The sequence below is a fragment of the Gasterosteus aculeatus genome, chromosome 10 (assembly GCF_964276395.1).
Source record: "Gasterosteus aculeatus chromosome 10, fGasAcu3.hap1.1, whole genome shotgun sequence".
NCBI classification, from domain to species: domain Eukaryota; kingdom Metazoa; phylum Chordata; class Actinopteri; order Perciformes; family Gasterosteidae; genus Gasterosteus; species Gasterosteus aculeatus.
Window position 1 is genome coordinate 18008158 of NC_135697.1, and position 27942 is coordinate 18036099.

The 27942-nt window shown below is 44.8% G+C and overlaps 1 protein-coding gene and 1 long non-coding RNA gene across 5 annotated transcripts; one reads left to right on the plus strand and one right to left on the minus strand.

The window, feature by feature from the left end:
- Positions 1-46: 46 nt before the first annotated feature.
- On the minus strand, positions 47-27899 carry tnxbb (tenascin XBb). Of its 4 annotated transcripts, XM_078081029.1 has the most exons (20): positions 27832-27899; positions 26125-26410; positions 25257-25311; positions 24933-25148; positions 21653-22096; positions 20669-20784; positions 15246-15399; positions 14437-14706; positions 10864-13551; positions 8548-8670; positions 8297-8440; positions 7889-8008; positions 6889-7038; positions 6659-6798; positions 2796-2928; positions 2562-2713; positions 2354-2450; positions 1772-1927; positions 1354-1517; positions 47-1085 (listed from the first exon to the last, which is right to left on the minus strand). In XM_078081029.1, the coding sequence occupies exons 2-20, from the start codon at positions 26257-26259 to the stop codon at positions 987-989; spliced, it is 5556 nt and encodes a 1851-aa protein (XP_077937155.1). In that variant the 5' UTR covers positions 26260-26410; positions 27832-27899; the 3' UTR covers positions 47-986. The 4 variants fall into 4 exon arrangements, with proteins under 4 accessions (XP_077937155.1, XP_077937159.1, XP_077937158.1 ...); XM_078081033.1 differs by lacking the exon at positions 10864-13551; XM_078081032.1 differs by lacking the exons at positions 47-1085; positions 1354-1517; positions 1772-1927; ... (5 more) ...; positions 7889-8008; positions 8297-8440 and adding an exon at positions 9498-9551 and having other exon boundaries at positions 8549-8670.
- LOC144383490 (uncharacterized) lies at positions 2864-3407 on the plus strand. The gene is made up of 2 exons (XR_013450903.1): positions 2864-2971; positions 3087-3407. It is a non-coding gene; the product is annotated as an uncharacterized LOC144383490 (long non-coding RNA).
- Positions 27900-27942: the final 43 nt, after the last annotated feature.

A 27942-nucleotide genomic window follows, 5' to 3' on the forward strand; every position in this document is an offset into this window, starting at 1 on the left:
CGAGTGTTTTATCCTCTGAAGACGAGAAAAGCAACGATGCAAAAAATGATTTTAAAACCTTTATTAAAAATAACAATTGAAACATGGAGATATTTGCAAAGGCGCCGCAGAGGGACAAGCGAAGGTCTCCGTGACTCACCTGCTGGTTTCCACAGACGGGTTCACCTAAATATCTGAATTATTCCACAGATCAGATTGACTCGATCAGAAACAGCAACGGGATTTTCTTGGAGGAATTCAAGCTCAAAACAATGTCTTTAATGTTTTGCTCGACCAACAACAAATAATATAGCCATTTTTTATTTTACTGTATGTTTAAGTCTTTGGCAGGTATTTATTTACATAAAGAAATACACATGTATTGGTGCGTACCTGGGATTCATCCACAGGTGAGCCTGCGTCGCCAAACAGGGTGGAAGTAAGGAAACATAAAGTGAGTCAGCTGTTACAGCCATAATAACTATTCTCAAAGATGCTGAACACGTGACGCACTTCAAACTGTAAACTTCGAGTCGGTTTCTCTTTTAACACGTTAATTCCAGTTTATTCGGTGGTTTTATTGTGAAACACACTGAAACAGGAAGCTCTTCCTGTTTTGATCTACACACATTTAACTGCCCAAATCTTTCACTCACAACTGGGGCTACAAGCTACAAGCTACAAGCTACAAGCTACAAGCTACGAGCTACGAGGTACAAGCTACAAGCTACAAGTTAAGAGCTACAAGCTACAAGTTGCAAGCTACAAGCTGCAAGCCGGCCGTCGAGCTTTGGTGCGTTTTTCTGGCCCTTTAAATAAAAAGAAGCAGCACCGTTATAAAAAAGAACTGTACAACTACATACAGATAACTGACCTGTATACAGATGAAAAGAGACACGTCTCCATCTCTCCTTGTGTGTGTGTGTGTGTGTGTGTGTGTGTGTACACACTGCTGTCCATATCACGCATTGTGTGTGTGTGTGTGTGTGTGTTTCAGTTCATCGTCTTCATATTCTGGTCGGAGGACTGAAGGCTGCTGGTCTCATCTTCATCTCGGTGAACGGGACGGAGAACTTTGTTCCCCTCCAGGCGGTCCAGATCACACCCTGACAGACACACACACGCACACGCACACACACACGCACGCACGCACACACACGCACACACGCACACACGCACTGGGGTGTCAGACTGACAGGTGGATAAACAGCTGATCATTAATATTATGAGATAATATCGTTTAAATACAAAACTTCATAAAACGATCGTGAACCAAACAAGCTCAACTTTAAACTGTGACTTCAGTTTATCTAAACTAATCCTTGTTTGACTTGAACAAAGTGCCACATGTGCGGCGCGCAGTGATGATGTCACCTGCTGGTTGCGGTCGGTGCCGTAGGCGCCGTTCAGGTTGGCCTCGTGGCAGTTCTTGTACCACCAGCCTCCCCGGTACGACATGGCGCAGCGCGTGAGGAAGGGCGCCAGGTCGCGGTCTTTGGTGGAGAAGATCCGCTGGTTGTGGTAGCTGAGGGAGTCACCTGGGGGAGCACATGAAATATAGCGTCCTTCAAGAAACCACGTGAGATTTAACACTGCTCGATGTGGAGCCCCGCCCACAGAATTGGCCCTTTAAGGACTATTTCTTTCGCCTCAATTTTTACAACTTTGCAAACAATTATTTCATAATCCATAAAAAGTTATAACACATATTTTTAATTCATTGCTCAATTCAAACGGATAAAACCATTATTTGTCTTTTCCTCTGCAGTACCTGAGCACGTTTCCCGCTCACCTGCTGTGCCGCTGTATCCGCCCACGATCAGCTTGTAGTTCCTCTTCACCAGCTCGAAGGTGGAGTACTTGGCGAAGGCCGCCCCGTCTTTGTCCCGCAGGTCCACGCGCAGGCTCATCCTGGTCATGGCGGTCAGGTTGTAGATGCTCTCCAGGCCTGAGGAGGCAAAGACCAGTTTGTTTCTGAGCAAAACGTCACTCTGCTGTTTCTGGAATTAAAACTGGATCGTTTTGCTGCTCCTCTAATTTTCCTGCCATTTAAATGTCGATGCTTTGAACTTTTGATCGCAACCTTTCGTTTGATGAAAAGACTTCTTTTACCCAGAACCCCCTTGAGTATTCCGTATGTGGTCAAATAAAAAGGTATTCTGAAAAGGTGAATTTAAAATTCCTGCTCATTTGTAAGAGATGAAGAGAAGAGAGGACATTTAGAAACAGAAAGTTCTTGGAGTTTAGAGGACGTTTCTTTCAGTTGAGTCACGTTTCTGAGGTGTCGCCGTGACCTTTACCTCATTCTACTAGTGACGTCATCCAGGTCGACCACCACGTCCGCTGATACACTCAGTCCTTCTCGTTTTCTCACCTAGCCAGAACTCTCCGCTCAGCACCCCGAATCCTCTGGTGTAGTCCTTCCAGCCCCTGAAGAAGTCCACCGAGCCGTCCTTCCTCCTCTGGAAGACCTGCCGACAGGAAGCACGCAGGACAACTTCACTTCCTTTATCTCCCACAATTATTCATGTTGTTGATTAAAACAACAACAACAAAAGTAGCGCTGAACTCTGTCACCGTACCGTCCAGCCGCCGCCGTCCGTCTCCATGTCGCAGTAAACCTCCATCGGGGTCCCCTGTTTGCCCTGAGGGAAGACCTCGGCCTCGCCGGACGTCCTGATGCCATTCAGCAGCTCCTGGGAGCAGTCCGTGGGGAAGGGGAACCTCAGGGTGCCTGAGGAAGAGACGGGAGGAGGCCCGTTAGCGTCCGTCAGTCAATCGCCGTGACAGCGGTGCACATCGCTCCAGGCCGTTACCGGTGGTGAAGTCAGTGGAGATGGCAGCGGAGAAGCGGCCTCCTCTCTCGGCCTGGAGCTGCACCGAGTACTTTGATCCGGGGTGAAGTCTGGTGAGGTTGTACTCCGTCACCGAGGCGTCCACCATCACCTCCTGTGACCACAAAGACAGAGTGTGTTTTGACACTGATGTAATGGTACTTTTACCTTATTAAAATACATTTAGATTCATCATCCAGATGAGGATTTTATCCAAAGTGACTTATAAGTGACTGCACTCTCCTAAAGTCTCTGTGCTCTCCCTCCCCACAGGCTTCTGTGGATGGTGGTTCTATCTGATGGTGGTTGCCCCTGCAGTGGTCCTGCTGTGCGTCTGGCTTACTACTCACAATTACTTGAATCATTTCTGTCATATAATTGCATGTATTATACATTGTTCATTCTGTACACATGGCATCCATTGTAGTCTGTCCATCAGGAGACGGATCCTCCTCTGACGTTCTCACTGAGGTTTCTTCCCTGTTTTTCATGTTTTGGGGAGTTTTTCCTGTGCTGATGTGAGGGTTTCGGGAGAGAGGATGTCGTATGTGTACAGACCTCTGGGCTCTACAAAATAAAATTAATTGAATTGAATTGAAGTGACAATAAGTGCATTTGACCCAGAGGGAACAGAACCAGAACTAAAAGAGTGATACTACCCACTATACCTGCAGTGGGGAGGTATAGTGGGTAGTATCACTCTTTTAGTTCTGGTGCATGTATAGTGGGTAGATGTACTACCTACTGCAGGTATAGTGGGTAGAGGTACTACCTACTGCAGGTATAGTGGGTAGAGGTACTACCTACTGCAGGTATAGTGGGTAGAGGTGCTACCTAGTGCAGGTATAGTGGGTAGAGGTGCTAACTACTGCAGGTATAGTGGGTAGAGGTGCTACCTAGTGCAGGTATAGTGGGTAGAGGTGCTAACTACTGCAGGTATAGTGGGTAGAGGTACTACCTACTGCAGGTATAGTGGGTAGAGGTGCTACCTAGTGCAGGTATAGTGGGTAGAGGTGCTACCTAGTGCAGGTATAGTGGGTAGAGGTGCTACCTAGTCCAGGTATAGTGGGTAGAGGTGCTACCTAGTGCAGGTATAGTGGGTAGAGGTGCTATCTACTGCAGGTATAGTGGGTAGAGGTGCTACCTACTGCAGGTATAGTGGGCAGAGGTGCTACCTAGTGCAGGTATAGTGGGTAGAGGTGCTATCTACTGCAGGTATAGTGGGTAGAGGTACTACCTACTGCAGGTATAGTGGGCAGAGGTGCTACCTAGTGCAGGTATAGTGGGTAGAGGTGCTATCTACTGCAGGTATAGTGGGTAGAGGTACTACCTACTGCAGGTATAGTGGGCAGAGGTACTACCTACTGCAGGTATAGTGGGCAGAGGTACTACCTACTGCAGGTATAGTGGGTAGAGGTGCTAACTACTGCAGGTATAGTGGGTAGAGGTGCTACCTACTGCAGGTATAGTGGGTAGAGGTGCTACCTAGTGCAGGTATAGTGGGTAGAGGTGCTACCTAGTGCAGGTATAGTGGGTAGAGGTGCTATCTACTGCAGGTATAGTGGGTAGAGGTACTACCTACTGCAGGTATAGAGGGCAGAGGTACTACCTACTGCAGGTATAGTGGGTAGAGGTACTACCTACTGCAGGTATAGTGGGCAGAGGTACTACCTACTGCAGGTATAGTGGGTAGAGGTACTACCTACTGCAGGTATAGTGGGTAGAGGTACTACCTACTGCAGGTATAGTGGGTAGAGGTGCTACCTAGTGCAGGTATAGTGGGTAGAGGTGCTATCTACTGCAGGTATAGTGGGTAGAGGTACTACCCACTGCAGGTATAGTGGGCAGAGGTACTACCTACTGCAGGTATAGTGGGTAGAGGTACTACCTACTGCAGGTATAGTGGGCAGAGGTACTACCTACTGCAGGTATAGTGGGTAGAGGTACTACCTACTGCAGGTATAGTGGGCAGAGGTACTACCTACTGCAGGTATAGTGGGTAGAGGTGCTACCTAGTGCAGGTATAGTGGGTAGAGGTGCTACCTAGTGCAGGTATAGTGGGTAGAGGTAGTACCTACTGCAGGTATAGTGGGTAGAGGTAGTACCTACTGCAGGTATAGTGGGTAGAGGTGCTACCTAGTGCAGGTATAGTGGGTAGAGGTGCTACCTAGTGCAGGTATAGTGGGTAGAGGTGCTACCTAGTGCAGGTATAGTGGGTAGAGGTGCTAACTACTGCAGGTATAGTGGGTAGAGGTACTAACTACTGCAGGTATAGTGGGTAGAGGTACTACCTACTGCAGGTATAGTGGGTAGGGGTGCTACCTAGTGCAGGTATAGTGGGTAGAGGTGCTATCTACTGCAGGTATAGTGGGTAGAGGTACTACCTACTGCAGGTATAGTGGGTAGAGGTGCTACCTAGTGCAGGTATAGTGGGTAGATGTGCTACCTAGTGCAGGTATAGTGGGTAGAGGTGCTACCTAGTGCAGGTATAGTGGGTAGAGGTACTACCTACTGCAGGTATAGTGGGTAGAGGTGCTACCTAGTGCAGGTATAGTGGGTAGAGGTAGTACCTACTGCAGGTATAGTGGGAAGAGGTACTACCTACTGCAGGTATAGTGGGTAGAGGTACTACCTACTGCAGGTATAGTGGGTAGAGGTGCTACCTAGTGCAGGTATAGTGGGTAGAGGTAGTACCTACTGCAGGTATAGTGGGTAGAGGTACTACCTACTGCAGGTATAGTGGGTAGAGGTGCTACCTAGTGCAGGTATAGTGGGTAGAGGTGCTATCTACTGCAGGTATAGTGGGTAGAGGTACTACCCACTGCAGGTATAGTGGGCAGAGGTACTACCTACTGCAGGTATAGTGGGTAGAGGTACTACCTACTGCAGGTATAGTGGGCAGAGGTACTACCTACTGCAGGTATAGTGGGTAGAGGTACTACCTACTGCAGGTATAGTGGGCAGAGGTACTACCTACTGCAGGTATAGTGGGTAGAGGTGCTACCTAGTGCAGGTATAGTGGGTAGAGGTGCTACCTAGTGCAGGTATAGTGGGTAGAGGTAGTACCTACTGCAGGTATAGTGGGTAGAGGTAGTACCTACTGCAGGTATAGTGGGTAGAGGTGCTACCTAGTGCAGGTATAGTGGGTAGAGGTGCTACCTAGTGCAGGTATAGTGGGTAGAGGTGCTACCTAGTGCAGGTATAGTGGGTAGAGGTGCTAACTACTGCAGGTATAGTGGGTAGAGGTACTAACTACTGCAGGTATAGTGGGTAGAGGTACTACCTACTGCAGGTATAGTGGGTAGGGGTGCTACCTAGTGCAGGTATAGTGGGTAGAGGTGCTATCTACTGCAGGTATAGTGGGTAGAGGTACTACCTACTGCAGGTATAGTGGGTAGAGGTGCTACCTAGTGCAGGTATAGTGGGTAGATGTGCTACCTAGTGCAGGTATAGTGGGTAGAGGTGCTACCTAGTGCAGGTATAGTGGGTAGAGGTACTACCTACTGCAGGTATAGTGGGTAGAGGTGCTACCTAGTGCAGGTATAGTGGGTAGAGGTAGTACCTACTGCAGGTATAGTGGGAAGAGGTACTACCTACTGCAGGTATAGTGGGTAGAGGTACTACCTACTGCAGGTATAGTGGGTAGAGGTGCTACCTAGTGCAGGTATAGTGGGTAGAGGTAGTACCTACTGCAGGTATAGTGGGAAGAGGTACTACCTACTGCAGGTATAGTGGGTAGAGGTACTACCTACTGCAGGTATAGTGGGTAGAGGTGCTATCTACTGCAGTTCAGAGACCTCCACCTTTCACATGTGACCTCAGCGGTCATAACCGACACAACTCACCTTCAGTCCCAGATGTTCTCTCTGATAGGTCAGCCTGTAGCTGCCTACTGGATTTGAGGGCGGTTTCCATGACAACATGGCTGTGCGCGGGGTCAGGTTGTCGGCACGGAGGTCACGTGGGCTTTCTCCGCCTCCGGAGCCTGGAGCGGAATAGTGGAGGCGTTTCTAGCTATTTCCACGACTACAAGGTGTGTGTGTGTGTGTGTGTGTGTGCGTGCGTGTGTGTGGACCTCCGGTCGTGGTGAAGCTGGTGGAGGCCGCCGAGCTCTGTGTGCTGCCCCGCTGGCTGGTGACGGTGACGGTGTAGGTGCTGGATCCTTCCAGGCCGCTCAGCTGCAGCTCTGCTGCGTTTCCAGACACGCTGATCCTCAACTCTGAGTCTGAATCCACCATCAGTAGTTTTATTAATATTAATATTATTTGTATTCTTGATGGTATAGATTTTGTTATGAGTATTCTTATTATTTAAGACATCATTATTAGAGTGTAATTATTATTAACGGTGGCTCAAGATGAAGAGAGGCAAGCTAGCTGCTAGGTTGCTTCCATCTCAACATCTAACGTTACCCTGCGCGGCACACAGCTGGAGAGGACCACCACTGTGTCCCTAAAAGACGTGATTTGAAAACGTCCTGCTAAATGTGGCACTTCAAACTCTTGAATTGAATGATGGAGAGTTGAGAGCAAAGTGCACGAGGACAACAGGAAGAGTCGCTAGTTCAACATCTTCCACCAGGTGGAGTTCTGCCTCCAAGATGATGTGTCGTTTTTTAATGTTATTTAAAATAACATTAACAATTGAACAATAGTGTCTAAAATACATGCGTTCTAAAGTGATTACTCATTACTTGTAAGATTTAGTCCTAAGAAGGAAAACAAACATTCATTAATCGAGATAAATTAATTTCAAAATGTGTGATTGATTATTATTTTCTCTTATTATTAATATTTCATTAGTATTATTATTTTATTATCATTATTTTAGATTATAACATTATTGTTGTTATAATAATTATCAATGATGTTTTTATTATTAATATTTTATTATTTTTATGACTTGATATTCCTTCTATTTTCAGAAAGTAAGAGAAAGCTGTAATTTAGTGGAGATAAATATTGTTTTAGCCTCCTAATTGATTGATAACTTTCCAGGTTCAGATGAACAATACAAAATACAATCAACGAATAAGTCATGATAATATGTTTAGGCGGGTCAATGACATCACTCACCCGTCCCAGCACCATACACGATGATGTACTTATCGACGGTGGCCAGCGCCGGTCGCCACAGCAACAAGGCCGTCGTGTCGGTGACGTTGAAGGCCCGGAGGTCGGTGGGCGGGTCGGGAACTAGAAGAGAGTCATAATCAACACACTGATGGAATTCACCAAAGAGACGGATCCAAACTACCTCCAGAAAACAGAATTTTCTAAACTTGTTTGCTTTCTTCTTCTTTGCAGACTTGAAGAGGAGAGAATTCAGATTTTTTTCACAAATCAGCATCAGGAGGTTCTTCATTCAGCTCCCTTATTAATTGCAGTGAAATGAGTGTAAATGTTTTTTTGTTTTAGGTTAAGACTTGTGAATAAGCGATACGAACAATAACACCCACATTAGGAACACGGATCGGGACTCACGCGTGGCGACGAGGTCTCGGGTCGGGTCGCTCTCGTCCAGCCCGAGCAGGGAGATGACGCTGACCTCGTAGGCGGAACCAGGGGTGAGCTTGCTGAGGTCGAGAGTGGAGTCGTCCGAGTCCACGGACACCGACACCGGCTCACCTGGCGTCACCAAGGAGGCCGAGAAGGAACGACGCATTTCATCTCAAGGTCAAATGAGCAGGATGTTAATAAAATGGACTTAATCCAGGACGGGCGTCGGTCCTCACCCTCCTCCGTCTGGGTGTAGGTGACCTTGTAACCACTGACGGGAGTCCTGGGTTTGGTCCACGACACCGTCAGAGAGTTCTCCGTCACCTCACTGAATACGACGTTGGTCGGAGGCTCGGGGCCTGGACGGCACGAAGAAAACCATGAGAGGGGCGGATGAAAGCCAGAGGAGGAGAGGAGGGGGGGCAAGCAAAGTTTGTGATGAAGAGTAGTGACGAAGGTTTCATGAGGAGTTCATCATTATTTCATCCATCCACACGTTGCCATTAGTGCTCCAGTGAGTGTATATATGCAGACATATATACAGTATACTATATATATATATATAAATATATATATATATTCTTTTTTACTGTATATTTACAGTATACTAATCATATGGGGACACGTAGAACTACGACAGCCAGAAGCAAGAGGATGGACCCTGCAGGGCAGCGGAGGAACATTTGACGGCTGCTCGCTCACACCTGGAAGGGAAAGTGCAGCCGGAGAGACAAAAGAAGAATGAAAACAGACACATTCAGACTTTAATTCCTCACAGAAAAGCTCCGGGAGGCAGATTAGGAACCCGTGTGTGGGGCGTATCATCCTAGAACGCTTTTCATATCTTAACATAGTACACAATCTATAAAAAAGAGTCGGACCGATTAAATGATCAAACTTTGCTGTGTTATTTCTTTATTTTTACTCTTCTTGTAAACTCGTGGGATTGAAGAAATATTTCACCCACGAGACGGTTATTTTTACCTCAGACTCAAAACGATGAGAAAAGTCTTGGTGATTTCATGTGAATGGAGACCACTGTTGGAGAAACTAAATTGATTTACGCTGCTGGACTTTAGTAGGAAAAAGTGTGACGTTTCATTATGTTCTGTTTTGGTATTTGTGCGAATCGTGGACGTGAGCGGAGGAGACAGACGAAGCGTACAGAGACCAGACGTGGTCTTACCCTGGTTCGGGTGAGAGGTGACGGGTTGTCAGTGAAGATGGCTGTTAGCTTACCCTGAATGAGAGAAAACCACAGCAGCAATGAATCGGTCGTTAGCTTGAGCTCATTTGATGTCAACTCAGTTAAAGGAGAGCAGGTGGTCTCACTAGAGACCGTTCTCAGGTTAAAGCCAATCACGGGGCTCGTAGATTGATTGATAGATCCAATTTTTCATGAAAGATGTGTTGGTTGCAAATCAAGTGTAGTACATGGTGGAATAAGTATTAACATTCTTTATTGTAACTTGAATCCATCATTTACTTTCAAAAGTACTGAGAGTAATACTACAAACCATACGAGGCTATTTTAGGATGAGTATCATCAGGAAAGCATACTTGTTTTATCAATAGTAAAAATACTCTATGTATAAGAAACTCTTATACATCTTAAGAAATGTTTAAAGATAAATTAATATGATTAAAATCTTCATATTGGTGAAGCTGGAACAATAACGTTCTTATTGTTAGTTAAACAATCATCAAAATAATTACCATTTAATACTGTTCGCTTATTGAATCTACATCCAAATATCAATTCATATTATATGAATTAATTAATTCATATAATATTCATCACTATGGTTTAGGTCTGTGGAGGTTTAGACAACTCAAAAAGCATGGTTAACTTTGTGTCTTGTTTTTGTTTCCCACTAAATTGCTCCATATTTGCATAGAATTTGCTAAATATTTGGATGGAAATGGTTAATTTACCTAAAGCAGTGAATACTGAAGTATTTTAAGACGAAAGCAAGCTACCAAAGTTAGCCAACTACAATTGACAATCACGCTAAGGCTGCTAAACTAGAACTACAAGCCACAACATGCTAGCTAGTGCAACAATGGCCGACAATGTCAGAGACTGCCAGAGCACAACTGAGGTTTGACATCAAACTGTGTGTTTATGGTTGAGAGAGTCGGTGATGATTATAATGTATGACTGCTAATCCATGAATGTTCATTAAAAGCTGAGGAATGAGTGCACAAACAGCGTTAACACAAAACACAATTAGATTTAGATTTTGAACTTCCAGATCCACTGAAAACAACAGGTGACATCGTTGAGATAAGAAGTACAAGGGGGAGGAACTGTAAATCGTGAGCTTACAGTTTTCAAGAGCAAGCTCCGAAGCTCTTGAGATAAACATGGAGGAAGCATTTAGTGGGCGAGCAAACATTTCCAGTCACACCCAACATGACTGACTAGTAAATGAGTATTTTTGAGTTTAAATTAAGGTGCCGGTGCGAGTTTCCTATGAAGGACCTCACAACATTGGCGGTAATGTTGTAGCATTGTGCAGTCAATGGGCCACTGTCACAATGACTTGTACCTGTACTGATGACAAGCTTGTGCAGTCTGGACAGGAGGCCGGGTCCCTTTCCGAGCAAGGTCACGGTGTACTTGGTCTGAGGAGGAAGATGCTCAAACCGGAAAGAGCGAGCGGATCCAGGAAGTATGTTTTTCAAAGTTTTGTCGCTTCCTGGAACCGGTTTAGTTTCTGTACTTGTTGAAATCTTTGGACTTTGTTGGGAGACACTTTCAGTCACTCTATCTTCCTTTTGAGATTCTGTTCCTTTGGTTTGAACGTCTTTGCTTGTCACCACAAAGTTCTTGTACTTCTTTTCCGGAGAGTCCCACGTGAGCGTAAATCCATCTGAGGTCCGGTTTGTGACTCCCACTTGGTCCAGAGGTTCTCTTGTGTCTCCGGAAGAGGAACCATCTGTTGAATCAACACCTCTTGTCTGCTCAGGTTTACTCTCCAACAAACCTTTGGTGGTATCATCTGTTTTTGTTTCCCCGCTGTTGTAGCCTCTTATCTGGGCGTGACGCTGTGCGGTTGCACCTCTTGATGGCAGGTGGAGTTTTGGTCCACCTTGACTTGTAACTCTTGTGATTTTGCCAGCATTGGCTCTGTCTTTCTGGGTGTTAGACCTTGAATCTGAGGTGTGAATTATTTCGGCTCCCAATTTAGTGGTTTGGTTTGGAGCATTGTCCCAACCTTGTAATTTGTTAATCTGGGGTCTGACCGTTAAATTCTGGTCATCCATTAGGGAATGTGGAATAACTTCTGCAGTGTTGTGTTCTCCTGATGGTCTTGTTTGTACTCCTTGGGAAGGCAAGGGGGCCTCCTGGAAATGTCTAGCATACAGTTGACGGACATAACCAACTCTGTGAGTGGGGCGATGAGAGGAAGGCACTCCAATCCCTCTGATGGTCTGATTGAACTCAGTGGACATACTTGTTGAGGGCATACTTGTCTCTACTCTGTCTACATTCTCGGCTACTATTGGCCCCCGACCTTCAGTTGGAAAGGATCCTTTGGAAACAGGAGAAGAAGAAGTGGCCAGCAATACAGCAGAAGATACCTGGTCTATTCTTGCATCTAATGCAGGATTTATAGGTTGTGAAGGCGAAGGCACCTGCCTCAAATTTGAATGAGTCCGATTCTGAAACCCCCTGATAATCGGATTACGCAGCAGGTATCGTCCTTTTGGAGGAAGACGCCGAACTGGAATTCGCTCTTCTGTTGGTGCCATTGTCTGGTTTTGTTCAACTCCAGATGATGCCATTGTAGTTGCCCCATCTTTGTCTCCACTCATATGCCTTACTGGTGTCTCTACCGCAACTGAAGATTCCACTGAGGCAGATGAAAACGTTGAAGATGGTAGTTGAATCGTGGATGTATGCCTCGTCTCTGTCTGTCTTTTCGGGCCAAGATTTAAACGACGAGTCAAATGGTGAGGAACTCCCAAATTCAGATGGGTTTTGTTCTGATGCGATCCAAAGTTTGGCCGCAGGCGACGTACATATCCATGTTTTGCAGGTGGACGTTGGAAAAGAGTTCCTGTGGGTTGCAGTTTTCCGTCCTGAGGTGAGGTAATGTGACTCACACTTTTGTTGTTATCAACATCTGGCTCATTGCTTCCAATTAAATCTGATCTATCTGAGCTGGAAAGAGAGGATGATGGTGAATGTGGTGGTGAGGGAGCTGCTGTTGAAGAAGACGGACCAAGTGAAGGTGAGGATAAAGAGGATGAGGAAGATGATGACTGTGCGGATGAATGCGAGGCGGACGAGAAAGGCACTAACGGCCTCAATTCCCTTAAAATCTGCCTCGTCGCTGTTTCTGAGAGATTTGATGGTTTTGACAGGTGAACAGAAAAAGTTGTGATGTTCAAATCGTCAAAAGTGTCCGTCAGGAGTTTTACTAAAGGATCGGGTGAATAGTCGACATCTGTCTCCGAGGGTTTCAAATCATCTGTTTCAGGGGAACCTTGATCGGAACCGGTGGTCTTTGCTACCAGTACGGTTCCATGTCCTTTACACCCGCTGCCTGTGCCCCGATTGGGTAATCTAAAAGGTGTCACTTTAAGTTTGTTCATGCATTTCTTCTGTTGGCTTCGACCGGTCCCAGTTGGCTCCGAAGACACTGGAGTGTCGTTTCCCTGGCCGACCCGGCCAACATCTGTTTGCTCTTTGGTGCCAGCATCGGCGGTCGGTTTCTCGGAGCTACTCCGTCTGCTTGTATTGGAACAGGCCTCAGGCGTTAACGCGTTCACATCCGGGTCTCTCAAAGTCAAAGCCATTGTCCTGTCTCCACTAGCGGGTACATCTGGTTTAAGTTTTAGGGGTCCTGTCGGTGGCTTCTTCTTTTGACCCACCGGGAGCTTTTTCAAAGGACCTGGACCAAACTGTCTCCATCTGGACAAAAATCTGGTTGTGTTTAAACGGAAAGGGCCTGAGACGTTTGGCTTCCTGTACAATGAAGACCTTTCTGTGTCTTTGGGTATGGTACCATTTATTTCCACCTTTTTGCTGAGCAGAGGCTTAGTTCCTGCGATGACTGGCGAGTCTTTGTTGTGGCCACTTACACCTCCGACTTTCACTTCCTCCCTCCTCTCCTGTTGGTCAAACACCTGCACCTCGTCCGAGGGGTTAAAGTCTCGGAGTCCGTGGTCGACATTTTGTCCGGGTGCTAACGCCGAAGCTGCCGTGGTAACCCCTGGTAAGGTCTTCCCTAAAGATGTGAAAGGAGCGAGCATTTGGATTCAGTGTTTAGGTCGTCCTATGCTACTGCTGCTAATAATCCAGAGGAGCTCACATCTAATAAAGGGAGAAAAGCAGTTTTAATGTTCTTTACGATACCTTTAAGGGAAATTGATTAATAGTGAAAAACAAACAACTCAGCGCAGTCGAACCTGCAAGGAGGAAATGTATATATGAACAACGTTAAACACGGACAGAGGAAACAGAGCACTTAGAGGAATATTAGAATTATTATTTGCTCATGGACGGTTGAGGCAAACTCCTTGAGAAATGTTGGAGTATGTTTTTTTTGTTTGTTCGTTGGAATAATTTGGTGTCTGGATGCTGAATGTAGTCTCATGTAGATGAAATCAGGAGGAACAAGTTTGAGTTGCTGATTATGTGCAAAGTAGTGTGAGTGTTGCACCAAACTAAAAACTTAAAGGACAAGTCTGTTGTTATTCTACTTTGTCCACAACACGTTAGTTCGTCTCAGCTCCGGGTCCATTGGTTTCAACTGAAGACGTAAATCTTGAAAAACACAAATACATATTTTGTACTACAGAACCGCTGTGTTTTTTTCAACAGAACAATGGAAGCGCTGCATTTGTTGGGGACTATTTTCTGCAGCGGATGAATCCACACTGAACGCAGAGACAACTGTCTGAAAGGTTTTCATAACCCTGTTGATTTAATTTCACAATAAACTGTGACCTCTTCAGGAATCAGGAAACATTTATTGCATAATTAATTGCATAATATGTCAGACATACAAGGAATTTGACTTGCCGGTTGTTGGGTAACAGCAGACAGGACGATAATAGACGACTTGTGAGCTACCATGAGATCATTCCCTGGCGTCAACGTTCCAGCTCACCTGGAGTAACCTGACTGGTCGCTGGTTTGCTCCGACTCGCCCCCTTCTCCGCCACCACTACCACGTCGTACAAACGCCCCGCCTCCAGCTGCCGGATGTGGGCGGAGTCTTGTCCAGCCGGGACCGTCACCTCCTGACTGCTCCCCGCTCCGTCGGTGGGCGTGACGATCACGTGGTACCTGTCGATCTCACCCTGCGACCGCTCCCATTGGACCACCGCGGAGGTGGAGGTCGTCTTGACGACTCGGAGGTTGGTGGGACCCGGCGTGACTGGAGGGGAAGACGAAGAAGAAGAGTTTTTACAGCCTCCATCCTGCCGGGTAACATGTGGCCGCGTGCAACGGCAGTGAAAAGAAGACACGTTTAAATGACATTGCGCGTTTAGCTCAGCTCCTCCTCTTCGCTCCAGAAATAACAGTTTCAAACTGAAGGATAGAAGTCTGTGCAGTTTTTGTAATGTCAACAATGAAACCTGGTGTACTTTGATTCACTGCCTGTTGTGAAGTGAAAACAAGTGTTATTCGTTGACAGAATAATTTCATTTTGAGTCAGATTTCCAGTGTTTTGGTGAAGTTAGTGTGTGCAGAGAAAGATGTGTTCTATTTGGAAATGATATTGAACAAAATGTGTTTCTGAAGAAGAAAATGATCCACTTGTGTTTTGAAGGTGTGAGTCTGTGTTAAGAGTTTAGAAAAAGAATCTGAAGTACGCGTAAGCGCTTGTTAGCGATGGAAAAAGACTGTGAGCCGATTGTCTTCTGCCTGCTGAGGGTTTCTACTCATAGGAAGAGATGACCGCGGGCCGCTCACGGGTCGTGAAGGTCACGGAGCTCTCGGCTCCCCTCTGCCCGCCGATCTCCCCGGCGACGGTGGCGGTGTAATCCTGACCGGCTGCCAGGCCCGTCTGGCTGTAGGTGGTCAGGCCGCCGTCCACCTGCACGCTGATCTGCTGCTCAGTGTCCTTCTGTTCGGACCAGGGGGAATAAAGAAAGTAGAACACGCACTAAAGCTTTCACAGTCACTTTGCCTCTGATTTCAGAACCGTGATGCCACGTGATGCCAAAACTCCAATGATCAAATTGCAAAACACTTTTTTTTCATTTGATTGGATACGATCCACAAAAAACAAAGATCATTGGTTCATTGAACTAAAATCACCTGTTCAATGTGACTCAATGTGACATTAAAGTACTGGTTGAAATGATGGTCCATTCGTTTCATTACATTGTATTTCTGGCGAGTGTTACAGTGACTGATACAATGTGAAAAACATTGTATCAAACAAATCCTCACTAATAGTGACAAAAACCACGTGATGATCTCGTTATTAGTGCATGTGGAGTCTGTAGGGCATCTCGCGTGTGTGCGTGTGTGTGTGTCTATGTGCGTGTATGTATGTGTGTGTGTGTGCGTGTGTGTGTGTGTGTGTGTGTGTGTGTGTGTGTGTGTGTGTGTGTGTGTGTGTGCATAAAAAGCAGCAGGACGATGGCGTCTGTGATCCGGTAACCAGACAACAGAAGCTTGCAGAGAGAAATGTATAATTAAATATCATAATTTTTGGTTGTATTTTGATGTCAATAAAGTTTTTATGATTTTATTGTCGCTTTTGTTCATGAACCAATAGAATATAGAATCATTTCTAGAATATATTTATATCATAAATTGCATTTGTTTATGTAAACTACTTTTGTTTGAATTTGAATACATTTTTCATCATGAGCATTATTGATTTATTTATCAGGAATAAATCCTCTTTGATTGATTGCTGACTGTGTTCAGTGTTCAGTCATCTTCTAGATTTCAAACAGGTCACAACAAGTTCTCGTTGTTTATTGTGAAAATACTGTAACTTCCTGTGAGTGAAACGCTTCCTCACCAGTAACTCAACTGGGAGCGCTGGTTCTAATGAAAGGACACTGAAGTAAATGGTTGCCAGGCCGGTTGCCATGGCGACTGGCCAGCGGAGCCTCAGAGGCCGCTCACATTAATGAGGGCGACATCGTTAAACGTGAGACTCCAATAAACTCGCTCTGTGTGCATACATGTGGATGCATGTGTAAACATCTACATGTATGTTTGTACACATGCATGTGTGTACACAAAGGCCTCGTTCCTCTCAGTTCTCCCATGAAGAGTATCGACTGTGTAACGCCGATCTCTCATCTGGGAAACTGCAGCACGAGGCAATGAAACTTGTAATAAAAGAACGATTGACGTGTTTCAGGCGTTTTACTGAGATGATTCACAGACTCGCACAACCAACCACATCACCGTCGCTGGGCAACAGCAGGGCTTCCTGACACAGAGCCTGGTCCTCTCGGGCCTTTTTACATCCAAGCGTCCAAGTGAAGGAGACGCACCTCGTTAACTGGACACCAGGCGCAAGAAGCAGAGAGACTTTCCACTACTTCATCTTTCATCATCACCCATTCATGTGTCAGCTAACGGTTATTCGATTGATTGGCACCTTCACATATTAGTTGAGTCCCGACCTCATCAGTAGTAACATTAACTGGCTTTGGAAAACGGAGTTCTACATTTTGTCCGTCTCCATCTTGGTTTGGAAGCGTTGTCATGGTGATGACCAGCACCGAGGAGGCAGGTCAAAGACACGGCGTGCTTTTCTAAACTGGAGGTTGACGTTGGCTGGAGCATAAAATGGAAATACTTGAGTAAAGTAAAAATACCTCAGTACAAAAACAATAATACAGTTTATAAATGTCCTGAAATTTGGGGAAAATGTGAGTTAATGACGGTGAGATAGAAACATGAAATATGTTCATTAATATAAATACACACAAATCAAAAGTTTAAACTGCATAAACTACAAAAAAAGAATAAACTATATTTAGCGGAGAAACAACATATTTGATCCAATAATAGTTTTTAAAGCTCGGATCTTTCTGTTTTCTAATATTGTTAACTGAATATTTGGGCTTTTTACAGGAAAAGTCTCTTAAAGACGTAAGTTTGGCTTCGGGAACGTTTGAAGGAGAAATCTCACACGGATCGTGAAGCGCGTCATCGAGCCAACATCTCCTCCAGACAGATGTTCACTGTCGTCCCCCTCGGATCGTCCTGGTGTCCCTGTAGACCGGTCAGCTGTTGTTGTTGTGACTCAGTTGGTCGGGTAAACATCTCTCTGTCTCTGCGTCCCAGCTGTGGGCCGGCGGGGACGTCCTCCTTCTGGCAGACTCCATGTTTCTTACGGTGTTTACACGTTTCCGCGGCAACAAGCATCCCACATCTGCATCCTTTTTCTCTCCCAGCGCTCGGTTCTCTATTCTGAGCTTTGACTCTTTTTCCCCGTTCTCTTCTTTTCCCTCCTTCGCGTTTTAATATTTTAATAATATATTGAGTATATCTTGTGTGGAGCTAAGCTAGCTGCTGCTAGCCGTCTGCTAGCCGCCTGCTGGCTTCAACCAGCATGTCTACATTCAATCAGACATGTTTGAGAATTCATGTTCTGTTTCCATTATTTTGACTTTTTCTTTCTCGGTTTATTTTCGTCTCTCTCATTTTCTCATGGACTCTAAACTAAAGGTGAGTCGGGGTCGGCGCTCTTGAGGTGAACGTTGTGACTGCGTGTGAAACATGCCTGAGAAGCCGTCCGGTGATGTGATTCCTCCGTGAGGGCAGATTTGATTTGGTCTGCTTCAGGAAGTGAGTCTCCTCTTTGTTCTCTCTCTCCCGCTCATGAAAACCGGCCTGATTTCCCATTTTCCACGACTTTAATGCCGTCTGCTGCCGATTGGTCGCAGATGTCTGAGGACACACAAACCGGCGAGGTTCACCGGTCCGTGGAGCCCGGCGACGAATAAACACTTGCTTTTAAGAACGGTTGCCGGGCAACCAAGCATCAACCTTCCATTGCCGAGACCAAAAACACGGTTCCCACTTGAATCTCCTAAAATATACTGTAATTAAGATATTGTGAGGTTGTACGTCAGCTAAATAACCACAAAACACCACGACGCACACGCAGCGTTCTCTGGTTCTGACATTTCACTGCAACACTGGAGCAACAAATATGAAAAATCATTCTATTTTCAGGTGTTTTTCTGCTGCCTCTCATGGCAGAACTACAGACCGACCAGCTTGTTGGACGAGAACGTCTTCCTGAGAGACGACCGGCAGCTTCCTGATGCTGAAGTTATCTCGATGGATCCACAGCGCCGTCGGAGTCAGCTGTCACCTGACAGCGTTCTGTGGCTGGAACGTCTCTGGTACCCAGTTCTCTTGGACCAGGATGTGACCTTCAACTCGCACATAGAGAAGACTTCAAGGACTGTTTTGTTCAGCTTGTAACACCGTATTGCAGCGCTAACAGTGCTAAAAGCTAACAGTGCTAAAAGCTAACAGTGCTAAAAGCTAACAGTCAACTCGTCGCTACGCTGCACTGAATGTTTGTCCGGCAGACCGGAGGGAGGCGCGTGACCCTGAAGCCGTCGCGCTGCCAAACGCCGTCGTCATGGAGACGCCGTCTCTGCCGGTTCGAGGGTCCGTCTGGAGGAGGCATGAAGGCCAATACGAACATCTGGACTCGGAAAGTGGCGCAGCAGGAAATTAAAGAGGAGATATGAGGTGTTTGTGGGCGTCGGACGATGATCTCATCCACGAGACAACTTCGGCCTTTTGTTTGGACAAAATGAACAAATCAGATCTGTTTCCCGTCAGAGACGCCAGAGAAAAGAGTCTCACAGGTGTGCGTTTGTTCACTCAGTGCGTCTTCATCCTGCGAGGGATAATAAAGGCCCAACGCACACAGGACCACAAGAGACACAACGTGTCCAAAAAGAGACACAACTCCAAAGAGACACAAAGTGTCCAAAAAGAGACACAACACGACTCCAAAGAGACACAACATGTCCAAAAAGAGACACAACACGACTCCAAAGATACACAACGTGTCCAAAAAGAGACACAACTCCAAAGAGACACAATGTGTCCAAAAAGAGACACAACACAACTCCAAAGAAACACAACGTGTCCAAAAAGAGACACAACACAACTCCAAAGACACACAATGTGTCCAAAAAGAGACACAACGTGTCCAAAAAGAGACACAACACAACTCCAAAGACACACAACCTGTCCAAAAAGAGACACAACACAACTCCAAAGAGACACAACGTGTCCAAAAAGAGACACAACTCCAAAGACACACAACCTGTCCAAAAAGAGACACAACACAACTCCAAAGAGACACAACGTGTCCAAAAAGAGACACAACTCCAAAGAGACACAACGTGTCCAAAAAGAGACACAACACAACTCCAAAGAGACACAACGTGTCCAAAAAGAGACACAACTCCAAAGAGACACAACGTGTCCAAAAAGAGACACAACACAACTCCAAAGAGACACAATGTGTCCAAAAAGAGACACAAAACACATTTTTACATTTAAACTCCTTAGGAGATTCCATAATGCCACCATGGTATATTTTTGTACACAATGTGAGTAAACAAGAACATTTTTTTACTTTAGTGCACTTTTAAAATATTCCTTGTAACTTTTAATCACTACTTTCATAAAATATGTATATTTTAGTGGTAATAAGGATGAATTGAGTTGAATGTAGTTTCCTTACTGGTTTTTAAGAGGCTGCAGTCAGAACCTATAAACATTTAGTTTATACATTTATACATTGGAATGACTTACAGTAATTAAAGTAATTCACCGAGGAAATCTTTGCATTTCTTATGAGGAAATAAAAGGAGCTAAAACGAAACTAAAGGATCAATTTAGCGGTTTGTTATATTTCACTTCATAAGCTTCAGTGAACAGCTGTGTGAGCGTTCATGAATCGTCTTTGAATGGCTGCGTGGGGATTTCATGGTTTCCCTTGTTGCCGTGGAAACCGGATGAAATACGTCTTCATCCAAACCGTCCCGCAGATGTTTATTACATCTAATCTGGCTGGAAAGTTGAATGTCACTTCCTTCAGCTGCGCAAATCCTCAGGTCCGGATCTCGTACGTTTTCTTGTACGTTTGAGAATTAAAAAGGCTTCAGTTGTTATACCGTTGGTATAATATGAGGGTCAAAGGTCAGATGGTTTTGTTGTTGTGTACGCAGTGTTCAGTAAAGTAAAGCAGTGTTGAAGTGTGACCCTTTAGAAAAACATGAGGATGGAAGAGGAGGCCGGATATGGCAGAGACCTGTCAATCACAGGAAGCCCCGCCCTAAAGAGGCAGACTGTTCTGGAGGAGGAAGAAGACGCGGTCCTACCTGGCTGCTGAAGGTGACGTAGTACGTCTCATACTGGAGGCCGGGTGGAGTCCAGAGCAGAAGGACGGAGGTCTCTGTGATGTCACTGGCGCTCAGCTGAGGAACGCCCGACATCACTGGAGAGAGTTTACACATTTCATTTAATCATTCATTCAATCATCAGTATTATTCATGCATCTACTTTGTTAATGTAATTGTTATTAATGTACTTAATTATTATTCTCTATGTATTCTCGACTCCAGCCCCCTGCGACCCCGTGTGCGGGATAAAGACGGATGGATGGATTATCTATGTATTCGATTCATGTATTTCATTTTGTATATATTTAATCCTGCACTTTTAGGAAAAACTGCAGACAATAAAGTGCAAAAAAGTACAAATCAAAAGTTTTTTCCTTCAACTATTGTGCAGTTTTATTTGATTGCTTTTTAATAAAACACAATATTACGTTTTTATTAGTCGCTGGTTACTTTGGATGTACTCTGATGATGAGTCATTATTATATCTTATTGCTATTCTATTTTACCTGCTGCTTTATAATTATTCATCTCATTTTCAATGTTTGTATTATATATATATATATATATATATATATATATATATATATATATATATATATATATAGCAAATAATCAAACTCTGGCACGAGACTTTCCTGCAGGATTAATAAAGTTATTATCTTATTAGCAAAGTATTTTATATATAAAAATGATTCAATAGGAACTTTTGTGTTTTTATTGCTGCTTCCTTTTGAGTGAGGTGATTTTAAATCATATTTAAATATATTCACAAAGTGTTGGTTGTGTAAATGTACACAAAAGACTCCATGGTGCTCATTAGTGTAAATGCATCTGGATCGAAACATCTGGACCCCAATGAGGTGCAAATGGAACATCCCCATGTTGAGTCCATCGGAGCTATGGATCTACGCGTCATTGGACAGGTCCTGGCGGAGGACACTGTCCTCGCCGGGTCTCACTCACCGCCGTCACAGTTGGGTCCCGCCAGGCCGTCGTCACACCGGCCGCAGTCCGGTCCGGTGAACGGTGGCGGGCAGACGCACCTCCCTTTAACGCACCGCCCCTTGTTGGCGCAGTTGCCGGGGCAACCTGTGGCGCCGCAGCCCGGCCCCGCGAAGCCGGCGTCGCAGACGCACCTGCCGCCGACGCACGTGCCGCGGCCGCCGCAGTCGTTCGGGCACGTTCTCTCGGAGCAGTCCGGCCCGGCGAAGCCGCGGTCGCAGGCGCACTCCCCGCCCACGCAGCGCCCCCTGTCGGTGCAGTTCCCGGGGCAGTTGGACTGGCCGCAGTCGGCTCCGTGGAAGCCGGGGAAGCAGACGCACGTCCCCCCCGAGCAGCGGCCCTGGTGGCTGCACTCGTTGGGACACTCGTCCCCGTCCCCGTCCCCTCGGATGGAGCAGCCGGAACCTGCAGCGGGGGGACAGGGGGACAAGAGACAGCGGGACAAGAGACAGGGATGGTTACCCCTCGAGATGCTGGATTATTATCTTCCGTTTAATGATCGGGTCAAATCCGCTCTGCATTTGTTGTTTCTCTGAATAAAACAGTTATTTTGTGTCACTTGGTCTTTATGAGACATTTTATTTTTATTCTAAAGCAACTAAAGCCAAACATTGCATTTTACAAACAACAGTATAAATTATTTGACATTCTAATACATTATTTTCATAAATCAATAATGCAAATAATATTACTTAATAATCCATCCGACTTTGAGACCAGGATATTTTGGTTTTACAGGCCTGTATTCACTCTGTAACGTTTAAAGTGTCAAAACATCTGGAAACATCTGTTCGTCAGTCATGATCAGTGTGAACATGGATGGACCGACTACTATGGTCAAAAGTGTTGTTCATTTAAAAAACAAATGTGAATCTGAAAGTTTGACTTTTGTTGTTGAACACTGAAAAATACAACAATGTATTCAAAATAAAAATAAGTGGATGAAAAATGAATATAGCTTTTTTTTAAGAAAATATATTTTTTCAATCTTCACTTCATATATATATATATATATATATATATATATATATATATATATATATATATATATATATATATATATATATTTCCTTGATATGCACTGTATTAGAATATTCGATTGCAGATTCTAATTTTCAGATTGAAAACTTATTTTCGCGTTTTCTTTCACATTCAGACTTTTGACCCTGATGTGGCGCAGGGGGCGGGGCATCGACTGCGAGGGGCGTGTCATCATGAGTGACAGCATAACAGATAAGGCTGAGGACAGTTTGGGACATCCCGGTTCAGCAGCTCGTCAGCGTAGGGTTGTAAACAAGGATTCAGCTCCATAAAATCCTGTTTAGTAGTGGAGGTTAATTAGAAACATGAGTCCTGAGGGGAGGGGGTCTAATCCTCTCTAATCACGGTGCAACTTGCTTTGCTTTCACTAATTAGAGGGTCAGAGGTGAAGACTGACTGAGGACACACACACACACACACACACACACACACACACACACACACACACACACACACACACACACACACGCACACACACAGAGCATTAGCTCAGCTTGTAGCTCTGCCAGGCTATAATGGGTCCACGAGGTCCTGAGTGATGAGAACAGAAATCTGTTGAAAAGGATTTAACTGACAGCCCGGTGAGAAATAATGAATACCAGAGAGAAGTATTCAACACACCACAGACATAGAAAACAACCACAAAGATATACACAACAACTCAAAGAGACACAACACCAGTGAAAAAGAGGCTACACGTCACATCATTGTGTAGTTGGATTGTTTGGATGTTTGTCAACTTCTCTGTTGTTGGTTTTCTTGTTCTAAGGTCTATCGTAGAACATCTAAAATCTAGATACATATTTACATCTGTTGGCCTTAAAAGCAGGAATAACATCTTTTGTTGTTATTCATGTTATTCTTTATTATTTTGAGACACTCGATTCAGTTTGGCTGAATATTAAAGGACTGAATCATTTTATTGTCTCATTGACTTCATGTGAGTTAATGAGCTAAAATCATCCAAACAACAGGAGAACATGTGGACTAGAAATAACACTAAAGATGGTGACAAACTGGACAAATGCTAACATGCTCACAGTGCTAACATGCTCACAGTGCTAACATGTTCACAGCGCTAACATGCTCACAATGCTAACATGCTCACAGTGCTAAAGTGCTCACAGCGCTAACGTGCTCACAGCGCTAACATGCTCACAATGCTAACATGCTCACAGTGCTAACATGTTCACAGCGCTAACATGTTCACAGCGCTAACGTGCTCACAATGCTAACATGCTCACAATGCTAATATGCTCACAATGCTAATATGCTCACATGTCAGCCTCCATTTGTGTACATTCTTTTAGTAAAAGTGTGCAGAATGGACTGATAGCAGACCCTGTTAGCATCGTTAATATACACACTGAGGTTCTGCTGTTCTACAATGCGTCTTTTTTCAAAGGTTCCTCTGCTGATTTGTTGTGCACAATTTTGTGGCCAAACATTTCACTCCAAAACACAAATATCATCCACATGGAGTCTTGAGGATTCGTTCCCTGCGGAGCATGAATGTCTCATGCATAAACGTTTGAGGTATTCTGTCTGGGACATCAACGTTTACACAAGGCATGTTGCTGTAAACAACACAAAGACACAAAACAACCCAGTCTAGACTGGTTTGATATTCGAACATCGGCTGGTGTGTGTGTTTGTATTTGTTGCCGTGGTGACCGTGATCAGATCTAGGTAAATCTTTTTGGATTTGATTTGGGTTCCTCAATATGTTTATTTTTAAAACTATAATTTGGAGGAATGCAGCATTTGATTTTTGAAGAGGAGGACTTTTATTTCTCCTTAATTGTGTCCTCATGACGTCCTTCTGCCTTCTGTTACATTATGTGTTAAACTGTATGTTACACGGTGTGTTATACTATGTGTTGCACTGTGTGTTAAAGTGAGCACACAGACTGCTACGTTGTCACAGGACCCCCGGGGACCCCGGCACCCCAGTTTGACTCCCACTGCTCCAGACGCTGTTTCAGATTTGAGTATTCGTGGTTCGGGAGGTGGCTGCGGCTCGAGGTTAAACCAACCATCCAAACCAACCATCTTAATATTCACTCTCTTTTATCTCAGTCTTTGGTCTCCACCACCTCCTGACTGGATTATGCGCTTTGTTGTTGTTGTTGTTAAGCACCAACAACACAAATAAATACACAAAAATGTACTCTTAAAAACAATAATCATATTGTTGTACCTTTGCTCTCTTTGGAGGTGCAGCAGCCTCCGTCAGCTCCTCCACATTTCTCCCTGAGGGTCGACACCTCCCTCTCCAGATGCTCGAGACGCCCCCGCAGGGCGGCGAAGTCCGCCTCGCACCCGCAAGAACCGGACCTGGACCCGGAGGATGGAACCAGTGTGATCCGATGGGTCAGGACCAGAGGGGAACCGGGGGTCAGGTCGACCTCTTTTCCTGAGAGAAGAACCGGGAGGGATTAGAACTTCAGGGGAACTTCAGAAGAACTCAGAAGCAGCATCTGAGAAGATGTCAAACTGATGAACAAAGGAAAGTGACTTCTACCTCCCGATCTGTCAGACCCGTCTTCCTGAGTCACGCGGCCCTCGGAGACGACCACCTGCAGCGAGGACAGCGTAGATGTCAAAAACATAATCAGCTGATACAGGATGGATTGTTTTAGATGAAACTACCAGCAGTAGTTTTCAGTTTTCTCTAATCCTTGATATATTCTTTAGGTGATAGTAGGCTGATTTTGTAGCTGTCTTGATGTGACTGTTCAGGTTGAGGTCCGAATCCATAATTACACCTAGATTTCTAGCTGGGTTTGTGGTTTTTAACATCAGTGATTGAAGCTCAGCGCTGACTGAACTCAATCGTTCATCCTTGTTACCAAAAACAATTACTTCTGTTTTAGCTTTGTCCAATGCATTTATCCAGCCCCTGTATTGGATTGTAGTCCCTTGGAGATATAGTTATATAGATTTGTGTGTCATCTGCATAACTATGATAACACACTGTTGTTTTTCATAATCTGAGCCAATGGAAGCATGTAGATGTTGAATAGAAGGGGCCCCAGTATTGAACCTTGGGGGACACCACATGTCATTTTCTGCAGCTCTGATGTGTAATTAGCTACAGACACAAAGTATTTTCGGTCTTTCAAGTAGGATTCAAACTAGTTAAGTGCTGTGCCAGAGAGTCCCACCCAGTTGATTAGTCGATCCAGTAGTATGGGATGGTCGACCGTGTCAAATCCAGTAATACTAAAACTACAAAACTAAAACTGAAAACTATAGTATTAATATTTGTGCTAAGACATTTTTTTTACTTGATAGAATACTTTTTCCCATTTTTTAAACATGTACATGGTTCTCTACACAGGTATTTGAAAAACACCGTAATCACAATGTCACAAGCAACCATCTCTCACCTTGATGGAGTCCTGCCTGGTGTCCCCCGACGAACTTTGACCTCTGACCTGGAGCTGGTTGGAGGGCATTGGGGTCGGGAGGGCCGGAGCAGCCAGGAGGAGGACGAGGAGGAGGGGGGAGGCGAAGGGAAGCATGGCTGTGCTCGGACCGGTAGAGAGCTGAGGAGCGGATTGTTTCCAGCAGGCAGGTGGAGGAGGTGACGCTGCAGGTGGAGGAGGTGGAGCTGCAGGTGGAGGAGATCTCCGTTCAGTGGCTCAGATCCCACACAGGTGATGACGTCCTCTCCTTTTAAAAAAACAGAAAAGTTTGGATCGTGTTGAAGGTCATCACCATGGCAACAAGGAGTTCAGACAGACGACTTCTCTGGGATTGGTTCCTTCCTTCGAGAGTCTCTCCTCATTGGTGAAGCTGCGTATAGTTTTAGTAGTTTATGGGGCTTTTGTGAAGGAGAAGGATTATGGAGCCAAATCCAGGCCAAACGTTTTGATCATTTAAAAAACAAATGTGAACCTGAAAGTCAAAGTTTTGTTCTTGAACATTGAAAAATGTATTCAAAATGAAACTAAGTGGGTGCAGTTCTATAATTTTTTCAATCTTCACTATTTTTTGATGTTCTCTGTTTAAAATATTTTTTTTCACCTTCTGACTTTTGACCCTGATGATGTCTCGTTCTCACCAGCTTCACATCTGATGAACTCAGCCACACCAATGGGAATAAATCAAGAGAGAAGTAGAATTATTTTCTCATAGACTTCTATTGGAGCAGAGGAGTCGCCCCCCGCTGGTCACTACACAGAATACACCAACAACACAAATATGCATTAGCTTCACTTGTCAGAACCAGAAATTTGAGCCTGGACTGTTTTTTTTATTGCAGGGCAACGGCGTGTTGTGAGGCTGTTTGGCGGTTTGTGATGTAATGATTACACGCCCCTCGTTTAGTATCGATGACGCAGCCAGACGAGACTTTCACACAAACAGTGAAAAGAAAAAAGCTGCTCTCTCTCGTAAAAGTTTTTTACGTGATATTAATGATTTACTAGGAATGTTTGCAGATTCAGTGAATTCATCTTTAAAAACACATCATGTTTTTCATGATCATGTTGAAAATGTTTTAGGTTTTCCATTAAAATGATTCTGGATTACGAGATATAAAATGCAGATTGATGAGGAGACTGATTTAAGCAAAATACTGCAACATCACTGAATTGTTTCTGCACTTTTGTAAACTTGTTGCATTAGAACGACGTTGTTCTGATGGAGAAGTAGAATCCACCTGACTCATGCCAGTGAAGTAAAAACATCTGCATCGTGACATCTGGAGAAAAAAACAGTCATCGAGCAACAATTCTCTCGTCTCAGGAATCAGCAGCATGAGCAACACTCACTGATTAATTAATATTGATCCCACGGACATGAGCTCACCTGCAGACCGAGGATTACACAGAAGATATTAAAATATTACATCATTGCATAACATTCACTCTTTGTGACTTATGCATAAATGTTGTCTGTCCGGTAGAACAAATACGTTGTTGCTCGTCATCGGTTGTCTGTGAAGTTGCAATAATCTGTTATTGTTTTCAGCTCGTAGGGATTCACAGGCACATTGGTGTCGTGTCCATAACGTCACTGGACATGTTTTAAACGCCAGGACGGTTCTGAATGAAAGAAGCATTGAGAGAAGATGTGGAGAAGCGACCTACCTGCTGTGAGCCAGCTGACCTTCTCCTGAAAAGCTCTCTCCAACTGACCAGCAGGACACAGGAGGAGGAGGAGGAGGGGGGGGGGGGGGGCTCATTCCTGAAGAATTGATC

Excerpts from the sequence above, each read along its gene's own strand:
- tnxbb (XM_078081029.1), bottom strand. The coding sequence starts at position 26,259 with ATGCTTCCCTTCGCCTCCCCCCTCCTCCTCGTCCTCCTCCTGGCTGCT. Across the intron at positions 8,671-10,863 it reads CAAGCTTGTCATCAGTACAG|GCCCCGAGCCTCCGACCAAC; the intron begins GTACAAGTCATT and ends CGTGCCGTCCAG. Across the intron at positions 6,799-6,888 it reads CAGCTTCACCACGACCGGAG|GCTCCGGAGGCGGAGAAAGC; the intron begins GTCCACACACAC and ends ATTCCGCTCCAG.